Source organism: Grus americana, chromosome 18 (genome assembly GCF_028858705.1).
Source record: "Grus americana isolate bGruAme1 chromosome 18, bGruAme1.mat, whole genome shotgun sequence".
NCBI classification, from domain to species: Eukaryota; Metazoa; Chordata; class Aves; order Gruiformes; family Gruidae; genus Grus; species Grus americana.
In genome coordinates this window covers 14,031,554-14,047,390 of record NC_072869.1, presented here as the reverse complement: position 1 = coordinate 14,047,390, position 15,837 = coordinate 14,031,554, and the positions used below count along the sequence as shown (strand labels likewise).

General features: G+C 39.0%; 1 protein-coding gene across 1 annotated transcript; it reads right to left on the bottom strand.

Annotated features, from left to right (window-relative positions):
* On the bottom strand, positions 1-12,939 carry GSG1L2 (GSG1 like 2). Its single transcript, XM_054846776.1, has 5 exons — positions 12,624-12,939; positions 11,454-11,501; positions 8,949-9,101; positions 5,093-5,204; positions 1-256 (listed from the first exon to the last, which is right to left on the bottom strand). The coding sequence occupies exons 1-5, from the start codon at positions 12,931-12,933 to the stop codon at positions 1-3; spliced, it is 879 nt and encodes a 292-aa protein (XP_054702751.1). The 5' UTR covers positions 12,934-12,939.
* Positions 12,940-15,837: the final 2,898 nt, after the last annotated feature.

The following is a 15,837-nucleotide window of genomic DNA, read 5'->3' as shown; positions in this document are numbered from 1 at the left end:
TTACAGAACTGAAATAGTGGCCAGGTGACGCAAGCCTTTTATTGGGTGTGCAGGGTCCTCTGTACTGTTGTGAAAAGAGTTCACATACACATTGCAAGCTTTCTCTGGAGCTGTATGATCAGGAAACTTGTATTTAATCTTTAAACTCCTTTCCAGCATTTTTCGTTTGTGCTTGAATTCCAAAATAGTTTTTGTATATTTGTTAATAGTGGTGACAGCTGCAGCCATACAGCAAGCGAAGGAAGCCCATGCGAGGCTATAAACAAAAAGGTTTAGCAGAAATTAGCAGAACATTTTCATATCCAAGTCCTTCGATTTTATTTTTGAAAATACTGCATACATGTGATTGTGTATTAGGGAAAGAGGAGCATGGTGGGGGAGGAAGAAAACTTCTTTTTTAATGACTGTCCACATACCTGACTTATGTAGTTGACCTCTACATAATTGCTATAGTATTCACATTTGACATTCCTGTTTAATGAAACCGTACCTTCAGTTTCTCTGTTTACTCTACTTAGAGCTTAATATCAGAAAGAGCAACTATAAAAAAAAAAATGAAGATGCATAAAAAATTAAAAGGTGCAGTTATTGAGACTACAAATCTGACATGTGACACAGAAAAAATGTATGCCAGTTATTCAAAAGGGTTAAAAAGAAAAAAGAAGGCATAATTAAATAGCTGACTAAAGCGGGCTTAGAGCACTGAAATGCATTCCTGAGAAAATACAGGTCATGACTAAACAGAGAGAAAAGGGCATCAACTCTGAAATGTTAAAAGTAAAACCATAAGAAGACAGAACTAAAAAATGATGTTGAGGTACAATTTGCTAGAAATGTGTAAAACTTCCAGACTACTGAGTGGGCAATGCATGCTGGAGGTGTAAAAGTAGCATCTAAAAATATGGCCACAGTGGAATGAATTGGAGTTCACAGTGGACAAACTTACTCATCACAGCCTTTCTTAACATGGCAAGGTCACGATTATCTAACAAAACATATGCTTTGGTGGAGAAATCAGTTTAAGAAACTCCTGCTTATCTCTCCTCTCCCTCAGAGCTATTTGTTCCCACATCTGTATTGTAATTCAACAAACTAATCTAGGTTTTTAAATAATTCTTTCATTTTCTTTTTTCCTCAGTATTATTATTAGCCAGGATTGTTTTCCAGGGTGGTCAGACAACCAGGTGTGTTGACAGAATTTGAGGGTGGTGGAGTATGACATGTAGATGTGAAGTTTATTATAAGAAGCTCTTATAATAAGGAGACAGCAAGAATAGGGGAAAATCACCAGAAGCAAATAGATTTACCTCCCCATGTGAATGGAGCAAGAATGGGATAGCAGGCCTACCTATAGTGGTATGGAACCTGTGGATTAAGCCAACCATGATAGAGAAGAATTGAAGATTCAGACTCTGGAATGAGATAAAAGTGGCAGATCTGCAGTAGTCCTGACTTATGTAGTAAGCATTTTTGGCTGAATAACTGAAGCACAGTAGCATTAGTAGACAAACTGATAGAACTGAGATTACAAAGTACAGCTTTTGTTGAAGGTGCTTTTCCTAACCCATCTGTTGAAGCCCTTTGAAGGCATCAATGATAAGGATATGAAACTGATGTCAAGAAAGCTCCTATAAAGGCCTCTTAGCAAAGACTGAAAGAAATTAATCTCTTATGAGCAGAGTCTTTTGTAGACCAATACTGTGTTAAAAAAAAAAAAGGATAGAAATAAATGGTTTCCTTTGACAATACAAGAAGGATATCAGTGCGATTCTTCAAAGTTTTTGCCAGAAATTTTGCTTTTCCATAACAATTTGGAAAAAATGGGGAGTCCCCTATCTGACTAGAGGGAACTGAGGAAGGAAGTGAGCAAAGTCTTGTCGCTGAGAGTCAGAGAATAAAGGGCAATTTGTCTGCAGTGGAAATTCAGCTTCAAAAAAGAGAGCATTCAATTTGAATTCTGTGCAGAGACAAATGACAAAAGGAGAAATCAAACAGGTCAACTCAACAAGGAAGCAAACTAAAGCAATCAGTCATTCATCAGCATAAGAGAAATGCCGATAGGAGCTCAACTGGATTATGGGTCGTCCTTTTACTGCATGGAATATCCCATATGACATGTGCAATGGGAATTTAGCACGAGGCAGGTCTTTAGAGAGAAAATGTTGTCTCTTTATGCAAGGATGCCTCAATCTGAGAAACACAAGGAGACTGAGAGATTCACCAATAATAGAAACATCTTTCAACTTCCAGAAAAGCTGTTGGATAAGAGAAAAGAGAAATATGGAGGGATTTATTGAAGAGATGTTCAGGGATACCACAGAGTGAGTAGGCTGAGAAAAGGAAAGAAGAAAGTGAATCTTGATAGAAAAATGGGGCATACAATTGATTAGGAAAAAAGACATCACACAGACCATCCTCCTCAATGTCTTCCTGTATGCAGGTACTGGTGGCTTGGAAAGTCTTGTGCTGGTAGAATCATTTCTTTGGGCATTCAGTGGTCCAGACTGCACTGAATTGTTAGAGAGCAGCCATGAAATCCTCAATTCCTGAGTGCATGCCACATGACAAAAGTCATTAGTCCAGGTGCTCAGGACAAGGCTGGCTGTAATGGCAGCAGTGATGACATCAGTGATGAACATCATGATGGTGGTGATAGTGGCATCAATGGAGTTGTGTCAGCAACAGCAATAGTGAGAGTGATTTTGGTGTTTTTCTTCTCCTCCCAGTGGGATGGAAAGGAGAGAACAAGCTCCTCAGTATCAGTCTGCAGTTTTCTGTTCCCACTCCCATTGGAAAGGGGAAGTAACAAAGGAACACTCCCTCTCTTTCCACTGAGCACTCTTCTTACTGATTTTAGAGTAAAAGCAGACCTAATCCTATTCCTGAAAGAAATGGAAATAGCTTCCAGAGAAGACATCAGAGCCCCAAACCATGGACACAAAATTACTATTGCAAGAACAAAAACATGAATGAATGGAAGCAGTGAGAGTCAAAGAAGCAAAACATATCCAAGTCTGAACGGAGGGAAGAAGGTGCTATTTGAGGATCCTGCACAGCTTCTATGATACCCATTGAGGGTATCCAAGTAGCCCCTGGACATTGTCCAGTGTATTGCCTGGATACTTGGCATTGGACCTTCTCAGACCAGTTCTTCCTGACAGAAGGGAGATCAACCTTTCCACTTCGACCACCCCAGACAACGCTACTGTCTTCGGGAAGAGTGGCTGGAAAGCTGCCCAGCAGAAAAAGACCTAGGGGTGGTGGCTGACAGCCTGCTGAACATGAGCCAGCAGTGTGCCCAGGTGGCCAAGAAGGCCAATAGCATCCTGGCTTGTATCAGGAATAGTGTGGCCAGCAGGATCAGGGCAGTGACCATCCCCCTGTACTTGGCTCTGGTGAGGCCACACCTTGAATACTGTGTTCAGTTTTGGGCCCCTCACTACAAGAAGGACATTGAGCTGCTGGAATGTGTCCAGAGAATGGCAACGAAGCTGGTGAGGGGTCTGGAGACCAAGTCTTATGAGGAGTGGCTGAGGGAACTGGGGTTGTTTAGTCTGGAGAAAAGGAGGCTGAGGGGAGACCTTATCACTCTCTACAACTACCTGAAAGGAGGTTGTAGTGAGGTGCGTGTTGGGCTCTTCTCCCAAGTAACTAGCGATAGGACAAGAGGAAATGGCCTCAGATTGCATCGAGGAGGTTTAGGTTGGATATTAAGAAAAATTTCTTCACCGAAAGAGTGGTCAGGCATTGGAACAGGCTGCCCAGAGAGGTGGTGGAGTCATGACCCTGGAGGTGTTCAAAAAATGTGTAGACATGGCACTTCGGGACATGGTTTAGTAGGCATGGTGGTGTTGGGTTGACAGTTGGACTTGATGATCTTAGAGATCTTTTCCAACCTTAATGATTTTATGATTCTATGATTCTAAGTGGGTGACATATGGGTGCTGGGACACCTCGTCTGCTGGACAAACAGGATAATGATCTAGATAATCTCTAGTTTGGGAGTACTGACAGATCCATCCTTCTGTGCTCTGAAAGCACTAGAGAAACATCTCCATTTATGCACATGTAACAATAACTTCAAACAAACTGTTTCTTGGGAAACAGACTCCTGGAAAGATGCAGAGCAATGTACAGTGACCTTCAAATGAGATTTGAGTTATTAGGAAGGTGAAAAGTAACAGAACAAAAGACAAAATAAACCCCTATTTCACTGCAAAAATCCCTAGCATGTCTGCATAGTAAAGACTGCATGCAGCTATAAGCTCTCATTCAATAATGGTACAATAAAAGTAGAAAGAGCAAGAATGAGTGACAATGAGCTGTGATCTTGGCTGTCAAAGCATGTATGAAGGAGTCAATCAGCCTGAGCTCAGCTGTACTGACCCAAAATATTGGTCCTGATTGACTTTTGATTTAACCAAATACAGTTGTTCCTATTTTTTTTCTCAGTCACAGTTGGGGAAACAGCAGCAGTTTCCAGCACCTGAACATGCAAATGCTTACTATTGATTAGATTTGATGGGTTTTCAAAGACACATGCCTGTAGCAAAAGTCCCCTGAACAGTCCTCTTTCTTAATAAATTCACTAGATCTCCTCAGAAGATATGTTACAATTACTTACAGGGCCAAAATAATGTGGTTTTACCTAAGCCTGTTTTCAAAAATTTGAACCATCTTGTCTGAAATGTTCCAGATACAATAACCTGAAGCATATATTTGATCAGGAAAAATTCAGCCTAACTGGCTAAAGCTGGAAGCATTTTAAACAACTTATGCAAGGCAGTTGTCCTGAGAGATGAGGGTACTAAATCTGAGTCTGATGTGTATGGAGAAGAACCTCTGCTTTGTGCAGAGCAGTTGGAGGTCCCTGTACTGTCTAAAGGATGGCAAATGAAAAACTCACAAGCTTATACGTTCTACGGAATAATCTAAGACAACTGAATTTGGAGAAAAACAGCTGGTTACTGAACTGAATGCCCAGGAGTGAAATAAGGAAGACCCAGTCCTTATAAATTAGGTATATATACCTTGAACATAGGGTGAAGTGACTGAAATGTAATGGAAGAACCAAATATAAACCAATAGGTACCAATAGGACCAGCCATAATCCCATGTGTGAGGTCTCCAGTCTTCAGGACCAAGATTTACAGTCATTTGAAATACAGTCGTGTACATCATGTGAGCAACCATGCCCAGAAGACCTAAAAAATATAACATCATAAGAACATTAGAAAATGTAAATTGAGGACATTCTTCTTTGCAAAAATTTTGCAGTTGTCCCTTGAGCTTCTGAAGAACATTTTATGAAGTATCTACATTCTATAAATCACTCAAAAATATTGGACATTATAATCTAAGTGCATTTACGTGTCATGTATTTGCCAATATAATCATTAATACAGTCCCTTGACATCTATTTTGTATGCTAGAGGAATCTAGGGGAGCAATGGGACATGCGGCCTATAGATACTAGGAGGCAACAAGTTGATTGGCTCTCATCCTCTGAAAACTTCTTAGTAATTCAATCCTAAGCAGAGATCAGCCATTACAACAAAGAATTGCTCAGCTGCATCGCACAGGACACATTTTCCACAGTTGCCTATTGTTCAGTGGAAAGATTTTTCGAAGGTATGCAGTCATATGCTCTTTCTCAGTGCTTTAAATGCAGCCAGATTTATCAATGTTATGTAGGCAAATGAACAAGGAATAAGCACTTAATGGCCATTATAAAGCACTGAAAGTCTAGATGAGAGGGGCTTATATTTAATCATTTAATTTTCAACATTTCTACTAGGCTGCTGCCTAATCCTAAGGGTATCTGTTTTCCCTTAGAATTTTATCTTCCAGTAGTGAACAACTATTTTTTTTTCCAGATTCATTTACAAATCCATAAATACCCTTGCAGTATCAACTATCCCCTTGTCTAAAACACATTAGCTTCTCAGAGCAAGCAGTCACACACCAAACTCACAAGACCGAATTTCTTAGGTGTTCCTAAAGTAGGTCTGTTTCATGAATTCTTACAAAAGTAGCTAGCTAGCACACTGTATCTCTCAGGCTAGGACACATGTCTTTGGGCATAACAAGTCGGGGCTGACAATGACTTGACTTCAGTAATCACTGGGAAATGTTCTTGCCTGACACAATCAACAGGCTGTCAGGGGAGCTCTTTTACGTAGCACAGAGCCAAGAGGCTTTATGTTGTGACACACAGTGTTCGGTAGTTAGCAGGCACTCTGATAGCACTTTCCTTAACAAACTGTTTGGAGAAAGTTGTTTGACTGTCAGTGTGGCTATTAGAGAACAGAGACCAGTTGTCAATCTCTCACCAGAGAGGTGAGATGTCATAGCCATCTTTGAGTTACAGGAATGCCCGTCCTGAATCCTTCAGTCTGCCGAGAAATGTATATAACTGGAGTGTGAACATGAGCTCCTGTGTTGGAGCTCTCCTTTTAGCTCTTGTACAAGCATTAAATTCTGAGCTGGGCTCAGCATTTCAGCAGTGGTGTCTGGGCAGTTTGGTGCCTGAGAAATGGTGAAAATTTAACTAATACAGATATAAAAGGTAAGCATAGTCATATATGTGTGCCTGCCTATTCGTTTTCATCAAAGGCCACTGAGGGCAACAGGACAGCAGTATCAGTAATGTGTATTTCATAGCAGTAGAGTTAACAGTGCACATGTATTTAAGAGAAAACACTCACAAATTAGAATAATAATTATCACAAATTAGAATAATAATTTCTGTAGAGTGAAGAGCTGCATGTGGGACATTTTAAACCTACTACCTGTGGTCAGAAAATTTCACACTGTGATTCTTCTTTTAAGACATCATATTCTGCACAAGTTAGAACATATATTTTAGGTTTCTATTCAGTCTGATCTAAAGACTGAGGGAACTGAGAAATCAAACAACAGCTTTAATGTGTTTTTTTTCAATGGTTAAATACGGTAACAGGGTTTTTTAATTGTGTGTTTTCAATATAGCTAGAATTATGCAGCTACTGTTTCCAGTAGCTGAATTTTAATTTACATTTGTCTGCTAGAATTGAGAGCATGTTTGTACAAGAAATTGCAACTTCATTACAGATTAGGGCAACTAGATTTCGTTTGTTTCTACAAAGACTTTATACATAAGTTTAACAGCCAAGACAGATGCTCTTCAACTTTTTAAGATTTCAAGAAATTTTACTAGCAGAAGTAAACAGAGCATCCAGGAAAAGCTTGCTGCTTGCTGTGTAAGCCTCCTTAATACTGTCCATGCCAAAACTCAAAAGAATATAAATAAAAGTGAATATTTATGATTACTGAGAGAAGCAAAAGTTCCTAATAGTGGGGAAAACTTCCTAAAGAGTTGAATAAAGCTCACTACTCTTTCTTTGGAAATACACATGACAGTGGATCATGAGGTTTGGTGGAGGTTTTTTGGGCTTGGGGATTTCTTCAAGGTGGGGCTAGACAAATATCTCCCAGGAAAGGAGTAGGAGAGTTGGGCCTAACTCAGGGTGGTGTGATGGGTCCCTAGAAGTTTTATACTTCCATAAAATTAAGTAAAACTAGAGTGCTTCAGAAGTCACCATGCGGAATGTAAATCGTGTTTGTTAAAGTCCACATTTAGCACTGCCTTCCAGGAAGATGATAGTGCAAAAAGTGGGCTAGAGAAAGACTAGAGCAGCAAGAGTAATCAGAGGTCTTAGAAATACATATGAAGTCATATGACGTGTTTCTTAATCATTTCTTTTGGAGAAGATGAGAGAGAGATGTGATAGTCATCTTCAACTATGCAAAGGCTTCTGCAGAAAGGAAGAAAATTATTTCTTCCCCATTATCAAGGTCAGCCATTTAATAAACTTGATTTATATAGCTAACAAAAATGTGATTGGCAAATGAATTAAATATGTGATTATATTTAAGAGGAAAAAGTATAATAAAAAAATATTTAATTCATGAAGAAAGGCATAACAATCACAAATGCAGGAACACTAAATCCAGAAATGTTAAGATCAGGATCAAAGTTCCAAATTTTGACAAAGACAATCTTGAGATTAGTTCTTTGTCATCTGCCAGGTGTTTGATTTGCAATTAGATGCCATTCTAAAAAATATGCTTTCACCAAGTATAAATTACTTTGGATTCTAAACAATCCTGACCATATCAAGCACAATGGCCTGTGTTCCACAAGAAATTGTAGTAAATAAACAATATGATTGCTTCTGGCTCTAAAATTAATAACGCTGTGAAACATTGTTCGTGTTACCCATAGTTGCTGGTTTTACTGCAACATTCCTTAGTAACAATTCTATAATATAGACAGAATCACAGAGTACTTGAGCCTGTAAGACACCTTCAGAAGTCTCTGGTCTAACCTCCTCCTGCTCAACACACAGTCAACACTGAATTAATACCAGATTCCTCAGACTGGACTAGGGGCCCTCTGAAGTTTCTTCCAAACTGAATTTGCCTAGGATCCTATGATTAAACAGTACTGGATTAAGAAGTAATATGCAGAAAATGAAAGACAATTTTAATGAGAATTCTCAACCAACAATTATCCAGTTACATTTTATTGCCCTTAAAAGTGCTATTTTAATTTGACTATTGCTAATTTTATACTCAGCACATTGAAAAACAAAAAAAAACCAAAATCAAGTTATTTGGAAGAGTATGTTATTTTTTATCTTTGACAATCAACCTGAGGAAAAAAAATATAAAATTAAAATAATGAAGTTTAAAATAGTGAAAATTAGAAATATAAAATATAAAAACATCATATCAAGAACTAATTAATTGAAAATAATATTTTCCACAAAATTTTGCTGCATCTTATATTGTTAGTGGCTCTATAGGTATTGCAATAGTTTTGAAACTTGTACACTGCTATTAATTTTCAGGCAGAAGTGTATCAGTGTTGCATTTTCTGGATGTAATAAACTGAGATCCTGTACCTGCTAATACGGTGACTACTGCAGAAAAGGCGTTGATCTTTAGCCCATCAATGACAGTACTGTAGTAGCACATTTCTACTGACATAAGAATGGCTCCAATCAGAAGCAAAATGATGTACAGAAGCTCTGCTACAATAGACAGCCATAAAACCCCTGGAAAAACAAATTAATAGCACTGATATTATAAGCAGTCATTTAGTATTTTCATAATTTAATTCTTCATTTATAATGTTTACTCAGCCTCAAAGGCTGTGAGGATGCTGTTATAACATCTATAGGAAGACTTCAAGGTCAATGGACACCCTAAATTGTAATTCCCTCTACTGATTTGGCCATTTAGTGGAAGCACATTCCTCAAGAAGCTTACAGTAAAAGTTGGGGCAGTATGGTTTTACACTTAGTAGTGACCCTAAAATTACCATGAAACAAAGTTCATATAAAAAGAATTACTATCCAATTATCTAGTCGTTGACATCACAGTTGGTTAGTCCAGAGAGAATTGTACTAAAAGAGAACATCATGTTACCCAGCTAACAAACTGCATGGCCACACACACAGACACATGGCCTGAGGGTCTAGTCATTAAATAAAATCTTCCCCATAGACTTAATTTTCCACAAGACAGAATCTTGAGGTTTTGGACAGAGAAGCCTTCATGAGCCCAGACAGTCTCCAGGTTTCACTGGAATTCATTTCTCTGGTTATCTGCTAGTTCATTTCTTTTCTGGATATCTGTTAGTTATGTTTTATGTGAGAAGTTAATTTTTCCATTAAAGTTTCTCAGTTTGCTGCTTTACTATTAGCATGCTAATGTCCCATAGTCAGGAGCAGGAGGTCTTCTTGTGTCCAGATCATAGCAAGAATTGGTCAACAACTTTTCCAAACCTTATTAAAAACAAGTAACTGTGTCCTAAGACACCTGGTTGTAGATTCAAACAGCAATTTCATGTGAAGGTGTATAATAACAGTCATAACTTAAAAATAGAAATGTTGCTAAGACATGTAATTGATTATTAAACACTACATATGGCAGTAAATAATGTTTGTGTGGTAAATAACCCCTACTGCAGGTTTTGACAGTGTCTGTGGGACTTCTCTGATTCAAAGGCCATTTAGACATTAGATTCTTGGGCCAGGGTATGTGTGGGGGTTCCTGGGCAAGGTTTATTTCTCTAACAAATCTTTGTCTCTGTAAAAAAAATCTCATTTTGTTCAGGAACTCCATATGTGATGTTGCCCAACAGAATTGAATGCTCCAGCTACGGGAGCTTGCATCTTAACATTTTTGATAAGTGAGCCATCATTACATATGCGCTGAACAACTGTGATAATCCCCGTTTATGATGCCTAGGAATGGTAAATTCACAAGGTGCATCCTAGGTTTGTGCACACAGCAGCCATATGCATGTGCAGAACACAAATTCTCCATAAAAAAATCTCCACACAGAATTTCACTACCCAGGGATAGCTTCTCAGTGTAGTTGTTAGGTACCTGGGTGCTGTCTTAATTATCTTAATCTGACCTGCAGGTACCTGTGGTATTTGCCAATGCTCTTCACAGTTAGTTTCAGCTTTATGCCCACCAGTGCTCTCATGTATGAGGAGCTCTCAGGGCAGGGCCCATAATCCACCCCTCCTTTCTGAGGACCGTGTCTGTATGGCTAAGAACCACATCTCATTTATACTTTTTTCTCACACTATAAAAATCTTGAATTATTTGTGCACAGTGACAAGCTGCAATAGAGGGTAGGAGGACTAGGCTTCAGATACTGAGTCTTTCTTCTTCCCCAAGGGGCTGAAATTGTGTATCCAGGAAAGTAATCCAGTCCCCAGTATCCTGGATACGTAATTTCCACCCCCTGGGGAAGAAGGAAGACATTTTTTTTTGGATCAGCCACTTGCAAATTGATTGGTCTAACCACATCAGTGATAGGGTTTACGTTGGAGGGGGTTGCTCAACAGCATCTGCAGGCATGTTTTATAGGAACATGAAGCATTCTTTGAAAGAAAGAGGGCAACTCTCTGCTGTCAGAAGAGTGGAAATTCCTCCTTACAGTTGGTAAGGTACAGGGCGGGGATTCAGACTGCCATCAAGACAGGTTTTGTCCACAGCATGTCTCCCCCAAGTCCCCTCAGCATGCTGCCTGCCTTGTTCACACACTGCCTGTCCCTCTGCCCTCTCCAGGCTGCATGGTGCAAGCCACAAAATTCCTGACTGTGAATACGGACACGTGAGGAGAGAGGGGGCAAAAATTTGCAAATCTTGACTACAGCACCTATATTCAAAGTAATTTTAAAAAACATTTGTATTTAAATGGAGTGTTTTCAAAAGTCACAGAATCATATTTTAAGTCATGTGGACTTCATTTTGAAAGTGAAAAACTAAATAACGGACAAAAAACTGTGGGATTAAAGCAACATTTTTTATATCAAATTACAGAATATTTGTACTGGTAAATGTGATCAGGAAAGTTTTATTTACACAGACATAATATGCATATTTACCTCGATCAGCAGCTGGAGTCAGACTGATGAAGCTTCTACATTTCTCACCTAAAAAAAAAAAATGTATTTTAAAACCAAATTCAGGATTATTTTGTATTCTGTAATGATCTAAAGAAAGAGATTAATAGAAAGCAGAAAATGCAAAATCTTTTTTAAAAGCACAAACTGAGATGATCAAAAGAAACCATTTCTGATGTATGTTTGTACACACAGAATCCCTGGTACGTCAACCTACTCCTGGGACTTAGCTAGAGAATCCTTCCAGACTTTTTCAAGACAGAACCAGAGTCTGGAAGACTTAGAGAAAGGCTATAAATTGATTTCCAAAAGGTTGTAGCTGTGAAAGCCAGAATGGGAAAATGATCAATTCCTTTGAAAGACTGACAGCCTGTATACGATCATCTCTGTGAAGGAAGACCTGTTCTCCTTACAGCAACAAGCTGCTGCTCACATAAATTTCTTCTAAGCTTGACTCCAATTTCTTTCTGTAAGCTTTGATTTTCAAACCCATGTGACCTCCTGACCCCCACGCAGATGCTGTGTACAAAGCTCTTGGAATTAATTCTGCTCTGCTCTGAAAATACAAGGGTTTTTTTTCAGCTACAAACTGCACCAAGTTGGAAAACAAGAACTGCCATAGCAGATGAACAAATTAAACAATGTCAGTATCTATAGTAATCACCACCTGGAAGATGTCTTTTGGAGATGTATAACTTAGATCTCACAAATTTAATTGCTCAAATTATTTTTAAAACAAAAAGAAAAAAAAATCACATTGTGCCTTTTATGTTGCCATAGGGGATCGTAAGCAATCATTTAAGGCAAATACATTCATTTTTGCCTAAGGGACTAAAAGTATCAGAAAAATAAAACACTTTCCTGTTAAAATAACTTAACTTGTTGCTCTGGTTAGAAGAATTAAAAAAAAAAAATCTTAATCTGCACTACAACCTGTCACTCTAAAGTTCTTCACAAAATTTATTAGGAATATTTTAGGAATTGACTAGATAGTACCCTCCATGATCCCCCATCCCAGAGAACAGCAACTTTTTAAGGATACTTTTTTCCTTTAAAATACATACACGATAATGCAGCAAAGAGGAAGGTGACACCAAATAAGTAGGAAGACTCTGATTACTTTCTTAAGTAAACTTACATGGTTTTACTCACCTTCTTCATTTATAATTTCTTCACAGGAATACCAAATCCCAGCATGAAACTTTCTGTCAATGAACTTGTCATCTCCTGTCTCCCAAATATACTGCACAGCATTGCTGTTGTTGCCATCAGGGCTATTAAAGCGGATGCAGTGATCCCCTTTGCTCTGTCCTGTACAGAAAGGTTTGGCAACTTTTCTTGTCCCTTCACACCAGTAGCTGCTACCAAATGCTGTAATAGAGCAGGCTAAAGAGAGAAAACTGAGAGAAAATGCCACTGAGGCTCTCTGTCGTCTGTCTGCAGCTGGGTCTGAAGCTGGCATCCTCCAGGTCTGCAGTATCAATTATTCTAGAAACAACCTTTTATAAAGCTAAGTATATATCCGCCTAGTGAAACATCTGCCTGTATTTACCATCTCATTCTTCATTCCTCTCAGAAAATTGTATCAGCTTAGTAGTTAAGACAGAAAGCAGAGATATGGGCATGACCAGAAATCATGTGGCAGCAGAGATTAAGGGTATAGGACAGTGTTGTTTGGCAGTAATGTCTTGTGAAAGAAATATGAGGAAGTGGGACAATAGATTATAGTCTGCCCCGTAAGTCACAAGAGTAAAGATACACAGAGCACAGAAACACTGGAAGTATCCCAGTATGCAATCAGAAAAGTTTTATTTATACACAAAACAATGCATATTCACCTTGATCAGCAGGCAGAGTCAGACTGATGGAACTTCTCCATTTCTCAGCTAAGAAATAAATAAAATCTTGTGGTTCCAACTTTACGCTGTTACACTAAACACTGATTAAATTGAATACAGTTGTGGATCTTACCACAAATAAATTCTTGAGGAGATAATACCAGTTGCTAAGTTAGAGCATTTCACAGCATTACAACACTTCCCAAGACCACTGGGAAGGTGATTGCATCTGTTCAAAGTTCCACCAGTGACAAATGAAAGTTATATGACTTTGCTATTGATGGGCTTCTGGGCACTGTCCAGTCTGCTTCCATGAACACACAATAGAAGTCTCGTCCAAGTTAGGTCCAAGTAGAGAAGAAGCTGAATTATCCTCATTTTGTCTGTCCATCTGTTCTCTCTGTAAAATAGCATATTTTCCCTTCATCTGAGAAACTTTTCCCACCTTGACATGTTATGTATGTTGCTTTTTCTGCCTGTTTGACAATGCAAATAAGTGATGCAAAGAACGAGAAGGAGCAGGAGTGTTAGTAAATGATTAATTCGTTTTACAACTGTAAGGTCAAATACATGCCCTAAGGGAGAGTGATACCACAGGACAGACATTGAAGTCACATATTTTTTAATGAAAATCATTCTGATTTTTAGGACTACTCTCTATCCAGAAGATGTCAGGGTTGGAGAAGCACGTGGCTAGACAAGTCCCAGCATGAAACTCAAAGAGACAGGATAAATGCCTGTTTTAGACTGTTAGAAAGAGCTCAGCTTGAAGAGTTGGCCAGCAACAGAGTGCAAGACCAAGCAGGTATCTGGACTAAAAAGGCAGAGCAAATCTCAGAACCTGAAGAAAAGCCTGGAGTTCTTTTTGCCTATAGCTTTGTGTTCCTGTGTTTTCACAAGGACATAGCACTCATTAACTTCAGCTGAAGCCTCCAGGCATTGACACTGCTTCTGGACAGCTTTACCAACCGCCCAGCAAATCTGAGAACAGGATCAGTAGGAAGGAAGCAGGGAGGGACATCCTTTTAAGGATTAGAAACTTATCTATTTTGCTATTCCCAGGAGTTATCTGCGTATGGCTGTATTCAAACATATCTTGAGGCCTGTGAAACCACTGACTCAAGGCAGCTGAGTTCACTTGTGAATTACACTGACACCTCTTTCATATGTACAAACTTTAGTTTTATGCCCATTATAAAATTTAACCAGCATAAACATCATAGCATTGTAGTCTTCTTTGACTAAATACACCTTGTACTAGACTATGAATCAGTCTCTGGAGACTTTAGAAAAAGTTCTGTCAATTGTGTTCTGCTTGACAACTACAGTCTGAGATTTTTCACTTAGCCAGTTTTCTGCTTAAGCCCTATCAATGCTAGTACCATGCACTTTTAAATCATTTTGCCATTTAAGAATGCTCTATATAGTAGGAGAAATGTATTCTATAAGCATTTATTGATTAGATCTGTCATACTGTGAAAAAAGAAAATAGATTAGCTGGACCTTCCTTCTAACAAAGTGTTATATTCAGTGATTTTCGCTGAAGTAAAGTTGAGAGTAAATGAGGGTGAGCAGCTGTGGTTAGAGTTCAGCATTATGACTTTCCTGATTTATGTTGTTCTAGAAGAAACTGAACAGTAACTCAGCAATTGAAACTTTAGCTTTGCATTCTGTCTTTACCACCTGGTGCCACAATTTATTAGTGTAATTATGATATGGAGATACTTTAATGTGGGTTTCCTGCCCTGACCTAGTCCTGGGTAGCATTAGCTCTAGAGAAGGACCACAGAGCTTGTACAAGTATAAAGTTCAGATGATTTTTAAAAGTGAGTAGGTAAAAACTAACGACTTGTAGAAGTCAAAAACTGAAAACAGCCTCAGCTGCTGTGTGCTAGCTATTAGTGAACATGAGAGGACTTGCATGCTACTGAGCAATAGTGAGGATGTACTGCAGGAGACCCTGTGGATCTGCTCATCTAGACCTCAGGGTTTCTTGAGCACTAGGACATTTCTTATGGTGATCTCAGAACAGCTCCAATGCGACACCACTATTCAGGTCTCCTGGTTTTAACCTGCTACAGAGCTGATCTTACTCATATAGCCATTAGAAAATGTGCTTTTATGCCTTGTAGCAACACACAGATGAGCAGTTGCTACAAGGGCTTTGAAGTGCCTGTCCTTGGTCCACAGAGTTGCCCTTAGGTGTGTCAGGGAGGAATACATATACTGACACATCCACATAGGAGGCACAGTAGTGCAGAGCAGCCAGTGCCCTTACTGCCAGGCCTCTAGAGTGGGATGGATGCATTTCCACCTTGAAATACTTGTCCCCAGAGCACTTCCATACCCCATGTCCCAGTATTCTTTGTTACCACATACAGACTTTATGTAAGATGAGACATAGGTATACATCATGCCTTCCACCTCCTGGATTCCTCTAGAAGAAAGTTTGGGCATGTGTCTAGAGAGGGAGTCAGGTCACACTGCTGGCCAGGTTGATGGGATGTGCTGCAGGGTGTATTTGCCAC